Raw genomic sequence first — 7,781 nt, forward strand, 5'->3', positions numbered from 1 at the left:
TTTAAAGCATTCGATGTGACATTTGATGTACTTTAATATTGAATTACTTTATTTTTATTTCATTTGTAATTACAGAATGAAATTAAATATTAATAGAATTTATCATGGAACTAATACTTTTGTTAATGTGTGGGATCAATAAGGAGAGATGGAAGAGGATGTGGTGGTGCTAACGGAGGCTAGTTCGCTTTGTCAGGGAAAAGAGCCGGAGAGTCGATCTCTACATCATCATCATCTTGGGGGCTATTTATAGGCGAGGTCCTGTGTTAGGTAACAATAACATGATAGACCTGCAATCAGGTTATTATTATGAGATACGTGGAGTGAATGTCTTCGGTGTGACGAGAATGTTTGTGATGAAACGCGTTATATCATTCCTTCTTGTTCAATGTACGAAACAGCTAAACTCACATGAGTTTAGTGACTAAAAAGATCATGTTCTTGGTAGAAGTCCAAATGTCTGGAGGAGAGGGTGGTCGAGGTAGGTAGTTAGCCTCCTTAAATAACTACTTTCTGCCTGCTTGGATGACTAAATCGGGAAGTAGGACTTCTAGTGATCTCCCAATCTATAGCGGGTGGAGTATGTATCTCAGGTAGCTTTCTATTATGCCTGTATTGTCATTGGTGGTGGTATAACAACTCTCTTGTTAATACAAGCAGAGCAGAGATTGAGGTGTTAATGTGCCAATACTAATAGCATAGGCAGGCGAGGGGGGTTGAAGATGGGGGCAAAGGCAGGCGATTGCCAGGGAGATTTTAATGGTGACTTGAACACTTTTGTTGTTTTGTTTGATTTGGATTCCCAACCCCCAAAACCATATTATTATCAATAAAAATGACCCAAAAGCTGACTGTAAAGTGAAAACAATGGTTAAGTGTTAAATTATTGGGGGCATAAACAAAGGCATGAGCTATTTTTCACTCCTGTTGGATGTTGTACTGCTCCCTACCCAAAAGAAAGAGAAAAAAAGAGGAAAGGCCCCATCCATCTCTGATCTCTCTCTCGATTTGCAGACTGGGAATTCAAGAAAAAAGAAGGAACGCCAAAAGATATCATAAACAAATTGACTAATCTCCATCAAACCCCATGTAATAAAACTACCGTCTCACTCCTTTTTTTTCCTACTTTCCTCTCGGTTAGCCTCAAATATCTCTTCCCTTTCCTTGTTTCCTCCTCTGTCTCTAGATTTTGTCTTCCATTGAAGAAGAAAGATCAAAGATGCCGAGACCAGGCCCTAGACCTTACGAGTGTGTAAGAAGAGCTTGGCATAGCGAAAGACACCAACCCATGAGAGGTTCCATCATTCAGCAGATTTTAAGGTTCTGGGTCTTCTTTGTTTTCCTTAATTTTGTTACGTTTTAATCAGCATCATTTCTACCTTTTGGGGGGGTTTAATTCCTTGCCCGCCATGTGTTTGATTTTAGGCTAGCTATTGAAACTCATAGCACAGCTACTAAAAAGAATAAGGAATGGCAAGATAAAATTATTACTGTCATCGTCAAAGCCGAGGAGATTATGTATTCCAAAGCCAATTCTGAGGTTCTTTTCTTCTTTAAAATTTGTGGATCTTTTTATATTGTATCTACTTCTTTGGACTCAATTTTCCCCCCCTCTTATTGGGTTTTTAGGCTGAATACACCAACCCGGAAACCTTATGGGACCGTGTTAATGATGCCATCAACACGATTATCCGTCGAGATGAGAGCACTGAAACAGGAGAGCTTTTGCCACCTTGTGTTGAAGGTACTGTAGATTTCTTTTCATGTTCTTCTGTGGTAAATTCTTGGTTTCGAGTTTATTGTTATGTTTGTGGTTTTTTTCTCGTTTTTTATTTTTTATTTATCTAGATTTAGCTACAACTTAATGAAGCTTTCAATTTGAAAGTTGTTTCAAGAACAATTTGGACTGATAGATTGTAGCACATATATGTTGTTTTAGCGGCCCTTAACCTGGGGTGCTATCCAGTGAGAGCTTCAAGGAGCCAACGACACAGTAATCCTAGGACTTACCTTACGCCAAGAGCACCCGAAACTGTTCCTGCAACTCCTAGGATTTTGGATAACGGTAGTGAGGATAGGTATCCTCAGTTATCCCCGGTTCAGTCTGGTAGTCAGCTTGCAAGAATAGCAACCAATGTGAATTCGAACACTTCAGTTTCACAAGCTAACCGTCATAATTATCCGTTTCTACCTCAAAATTGCCCATCTGGCCATGACCAATTGATGAGGGTGGAAACTAACAGTCCATCGAACTCAGGTCAAGTTTACCCCCTTTATTATGGAATTCACTATCAAAATGCAGAGTCCCAAACAGGTTCTCCAGTGCAGGAAAATCTAGTGTCTGATACGATAATAGTTGGGAGACCTATTGGTTCATCCGTGTTAGAGCCAGCTGAAATGGGTTCCTTGCAGAATTTCTTTTCCTCTTCCAATGTTGATATTGGTGGCAAGCGAATTGGGCAGCAAGATATCAGACACACTGATGAGAAGTTACTTGGGAAAGAATGTGATTTGTCCTTGCGGTTGGGTCTATTTTCTGACCCTTGTATGCAAGTAGAAAAGAAGTCACTTTGTGAAACCACAGATGTTGGTCCCAGCAACACTCAAGATGGGGGCAAACTTAGTGATGTTTTTCAACAAAAGAGTAAAGAGATCCCCTTTTTTCTAGAGAGGACTGTTAATGACCATTTTGAATCCTTTTCAAGAAAGTGCTTTATGGAAAATGAAGGTCATAATGTAGGGGCAGCAACGAGAAAGCGTAAGGCCACATTTGGAGGCAACTCAGAAGATGAACAATTTTGCAAGCAACCAGGGTCCTCATCTAATAATAGAAGACATGGACCAGGTTTGTAAACAATAGTTTTATTGTAGCTTGCCCTTCAAAATTAATGATCTTTTGATCGTATTAGTGAATCTTGCTTGCAATCTTTATTCTCTAATAGATGTTGTAAAATGTAAGTGCTGACAAGTTGCATTGTTGGGATGCAGCAGAGAATGAACTGTAAATAAAATGAGCATGATTGATATCTAATAGTTGGATGATTTAATTCTCATTACACGTCTAATTACTTAGAAAATTTTAGTATAAATAACTTTTGATCAATTGAGGACCATAAAAGGAATATTTTTACCTTCTCAGCATGTGCAGAATGAGTTGTAGGTTTCTAGATGTACAAAGATCTGGAGATAAATGAAGGAAAAATATATGCATTGTAGACAAATTAATTAGCTATTTGAAACTATAAAGTGGTGTGAAATATATACCCGAACTAACATAGAGAAAAGTGTTGATCACAAAGGATATATCCAACATCCAGAGCTCATGTTCCTATTTGCCTTCGGAGAATGGTCAAGGGTTGATTTTAGCCTGTTTGTAGCACTAGAATTTCTTGTTGATATGAATGCTTCTAGAGTTATTCACAGGAGGGTACTTATTAGTTCTTGGCATTAGGTTTGGTTGAGCCCTATTTTCCTGTGTAGTTTGCTGCTAGGTAAGGAATTAGCCATTACATTTTTGTCACTTCTGTGATGTAGATAAGCATTTGCTATATCACTTCTCGGAGATCAGGATGGCAAGAGGAATCTAAGCGTTGTAAGAAACGGAGGTAGCTTGTGGGACTGGAAATGGATTACTGCTGATGCAGGGGATATGGCGCAGGGTTGGGAGCAAGGATCACATGCATGCCTTTGTGGTGTGATACACTTGAGTAGTTAGATGCTCATCTTGGGTAACATTCAACTTATTAGGTTTTTAGGAGGCACAAATGCATACTAGAAAACTCTTTGGTTGCGGACTTGTGTTGGGTGTTTTGTAGAATGAGCTTTTATGCATTAGCCTTTGTGATTGAGATGGTTACCTATGTAAAGGACTTATTTGAGGATTACTTTGTTATGGGTTGTGATGTGTAGAACAAGGCAAATGCTGGTGAGCACCCTTGATCCATGTTTAAAGACGTTGGGAATTGGTGGTTCCCTTTTTAAATTTCTAAGAGAAGGTAGGTTGCCTTTTTTACCATTTTTATCCGATTTAGGACCTCTCTAAGCTTTAAATTTGACGGAGATTCCTCTCAAAAGAGTAGAGTGTGTAAAGTGTAAACTCTTCCCCATGTGATCTGTGGTGGGGTGACTGACTCCACCAAGCTTTAAAGATGTGGTTGACAAGCCATCTCATTCTCTCCCAATTTTGTGAAAAAGACAATGACTGAGCTCTGGTGAGGATTTCCATTTTTCTTTTATATATATATATATTTATAAATATATATATGTGTGTCTGTATGTCTATTTTCATCTCTTCACCTTATGTCATTACATGACAGTAACATCAGCTAATTGATTCACGAGGAACTTCCCTTATCCAACCACAGGTTATTCCACTTTTCATTTTGTTTTGTTTTTAGGGCAGCCATTCCCATTCCCCAGCCGCAAGCCATATTTTGTGGGTTCCAGCCTAGAAAATTGTCTGAGCTTGTTGCATTGCATTGTAGGTTCTTTTCTTTTTTTGTCTTTTCACAGTATGTTGAGGAGGTTAAATGCATGACAGTAGTTGCCAAGTGGAGGCTCCAAAGTTTTAATCACAAACCGTTAATAATGAAATAACAGGGTATGAATGGGCAAGGGTGATGGAAGTAGCGGAATCCAAAGTCAAATTTTCTGGATGGTCCCATTGGGATTTGTCTTTGTAATGTTCTCATATTCAGATTAGGATAACCCCCCCCCCTTTTTTTTTTGACGCACATGTGAGCACAATAATTCATTGCAAAGGCCAAAGGTGTGTATAAAGGTACATGCATACGGTTGTCCAAAGGCAGTAGAATAAAGAAGCAAACAACAACAAATACATTGAGTTCTTTCTATAACATCAATTTTTTAGAAAATTATTTTTTGTTTTTTTTTCTCTATAACAACTTTTCACTTGTAACAACAATATTTACCATGGTTATAAAGTATGGTATTTATGAAATTAATTCTCTATAATAATATATGGTTTAAATTTTTAAGTAAAATTATATCTATTTTATTAATTATAATTTATTAAATAAAAATGATTTTAATTAAAATATTATTTTAATAAAATGCTTAAATTTCATGTGAAGAAATCTATTAATCTTATTTTATTAACCTTCAATTAGTGGAATTAAAATATCAATTCAATACCTTAATTAACTATTCTACCATGAATTTGAAACATTATAAACTTATAAATTGACTACTTGAATTTATTGACTCATGATAAATTAATTAATTTAATTGGATAATTCATTGATTAATTGAACTTGTTAGATTTATTAACTTTATAATTAATCATGTGAAAGAATATAAAATAAAAGATGCATAAAAAGCAATAATACATGCACATGTTATACGTCTTTTAATTTTGTCGATTTGATTCTTACTTTTTGGAATATGATTATCATTTTCTTTATTTGATGAAAATTCACAATATAAATTCTATAATAAATTTACAATGAATATCTCTATAATATAACAAAGAAAAAAAAACATAAGAAGCAAAAATAGTAGATTCATGATCATGCTGAACACTTAATATTTGAACTTGATTTGAACTCAACTATTGATAACCTTGGATTTGAGAGTAGAAGGATAAATCTCTCATTAAACAGTATCAAAGTATAGCATCGAATCACACTCGAAATTATTATTACTGAAAAATGTTTTTTACATAGGAAAAAAATATGACTCTTTTTTCTTCGATATTTAAAAAAAAAAGTATAATACATTTTTATTATAATATTTAATAAGAATAGGATAGTGTGATGCAGGGTAGTATGGATGTAATGTTTTGATTTTAGGTTTATTTTGGAGGTATTTGATTCATGGAAACAATATCTTTTTTGATAATAAGATTACACGAATGTAAGATTATTTATTAAATATGTTATATTGTTTTATTTGTACAAATTAAGAATTTATGACCATGCTGAACTATAAAAGTTTAGTTACGTAGATAAAATAATTAAAGAAAAAAATTATTAACTTCTAAAAAGATAATTAATAAAAAACGTAATGATGTTGAGGGAAGGTGTATTCCTTTCATAGAAGTTTTTGAAGTGTCGTCCGTTTAGAGCAAACAGACTCTTCAATCGGTTGGTATTATTATCCATGGATTGAGTAAGAGATTCGTCTCCTAACTCAACCGAGAGCTTGAGTGTCAAAAACAGGGTTTGCAAAGCGAAAGCTCCTCGTTGGATTGGATTAGGCAGTACATATAGCCACCTACTAAGGGGAGTAGAGTGTTGCACGACCGGTAGGGTTTAAACCATTGCCCCTTGTATTGCATCTAAGGGAATATGTACTACCACTTAATCAGGTGGTAAGTGGCATGTGCAACGCATGATCCGATCCGACAAGGAACTCCCTCTTTGTGAACCTCGCCTCTAGCATTCGAGCCCTCAATAGTGTTAGGAGACAAAATCTTGGCTCGACTAGAGGACAATACTAACCTATTAAAGGATCTGTCGACAGCAGACGATAATACTTCAAAAACTTCTCTAAAATGGATGAATTACCTCTCAACAAATGAAGTTGAAGAAAAAAAAGTTTTATGACGTGTTTTACAAAGATAAATAACTTGCAAATTATACATAATTCGTGAGAGATTATGTTTTCTTATTCCACCAAAAATGTATCGAATCCATCCATACATACATGTAGACATGGAAATAAAAATAAAAATTAAAGCAATATATGTACAACTTTAAATACACTATGCATGTAATTATTCTAATTTTGTTTCATTTAAAATTTAAAAATTTTCATATAAAAATAATATTTATTATCTTTTAAATAATTAATTGGTTTGCCTTTTTATGTAAATATAAATGAGAAATTATTACTTTTTTTTGAAGTTTAAATATATTTAAAATTTTAATATTTTATTCAATATTTTCATTAAAAAATAATTTTTTTCTTTTTGAAAAGTTGATGGTAAAATTAGACTCTTTTTAAAAAATTGAGGGTCAAATTTAACTAAAAATTAATAAGGGCCAAATTGAAAAAGGCATGAAGATAATTTTAGCCCTTTAACATTTACTCATTTTGTCAATTAAGCTCTTATTCTTGTTTTTTTTTCCAGGTTATTCTGACCCTCAACCTGTAAGATTTAGTGAATTGATTGTTGTTTGATGAAAAAAAATTGGTTGAACTGTTAAAATGTTAATGACATTGACGTGACATTTTATATATAATTTATTGCTAATATGAATAAATTTTTTAAAATTTTTATGAACTTTGTTGATTTTTAATTTTTTTTTTGAATTTTTATGAATTATACGTAGATTGTCACGCTAGTGGTCTTATCAATGCCGTTAAAATTTGAACAAGTTAAATCAATTTTTTCATCTAAAAGTAAGCAATTTGATTAAATTTTAGAGGTTGAAGACCAAAATCCCCAAAAAGAATAAGGGTCCAAATGAATAAGGGCTTTATCAGTATGCCAATGAAAAAAAAATATGTAAAACATATGTCTTAACTAAGAGTGTTATTTAGAAATATAAATGAAAAAGATTTATTATAGTATACAATGTTTTGAAGATTTCATAACCAGTGTTTAAGATTTTTTTTAATTATTTATTTGTTTTTTGGTATTAAAATATATGAAAGCTATTTTCATTTTGCATGGATGTATTGTATTTAATAATTAAAACATATTGAATTATTTCATATTAATTTAAAATAATTTATGAATAATATAAGTAGAAAATTGGAAAATAAATATTTGAAAAATAATAAGTGAAAAGTATTAACTAAGAAAAAGGAAAAAT

The 7,781-nt window shown here is 33.3% G+C and overlaps 1 protein-coding gene across 1 annotated transcript; it reads left to right on the plus strand.

Moving 5' to 3' along the window:
* The first annotated feature begins 755 nt into the window (after positions 1–755).
* LOC107901316 (uncharacterized) lies at positions 756–4,015 on the plus strand. Its single transcript, XM_016827261.2, has 6 exons — positions 756–1,089; positions 1,187–1,320; positions 1,426–1,540; positions 1,630–1,744; positions 1,940–2,845; positions 3,535–4,015. Exons 2-6 carry the CDS (start codon positions 1,220–1,222, stop codon positions 3,585–3,587), a joined length of 1,290 nt encoding a protein of 429 aa, XP_016682750.1. The 5' UTR covers positions 756–1,089; positions 1,187–1,219; the 3' UTR covers positions 3,588–4,015.
* The last annotated feature ends 3,766 nt before the right edge of the window (positions 4,016–7,781 follow it).

The sequence above is a fragment of the Gossypium hirsutum genome, chromosome D06 (assembly GCF_007990345.1).
Source record: "Gossypium hirsutum isolate 1008001.06 chromosome D06, Gossypium_hirsutum_v2.1, whole genome shotgun sequence".
NCBI lineage: Eukaryota > Viridiplantae > Streptophyta > Magnoliopsida > Malvales > Malvaceae > Gossypium > Gossypium hirsutum.

Excerpts from the sequence above, each read along its gene's own strand:
- LOC107901316 (XM_016827261.2), top strand. The coding sequence starts at position 1,220 with ATGCCGAGACCAGGCCCTAGACCTTACGAGTGTGTAAGAAGAGCTTGG. Across the intron at positions 1,321-1,425 it reads ATCATTCAGCAGATTTTAAG|GCTAGCTATTGAAACTCATA; the intron begins GTTCTGGGTCTT and ends GTTTGATTTTAG. Across the intron at positions 1,745-1,939 it reads TTTGCCACCTTGTGTTGAAG|CGGCCCTTAACCTGGGGTGC; the intron begins GTACTGTAGATT and ends ATGTTGTTTTAG.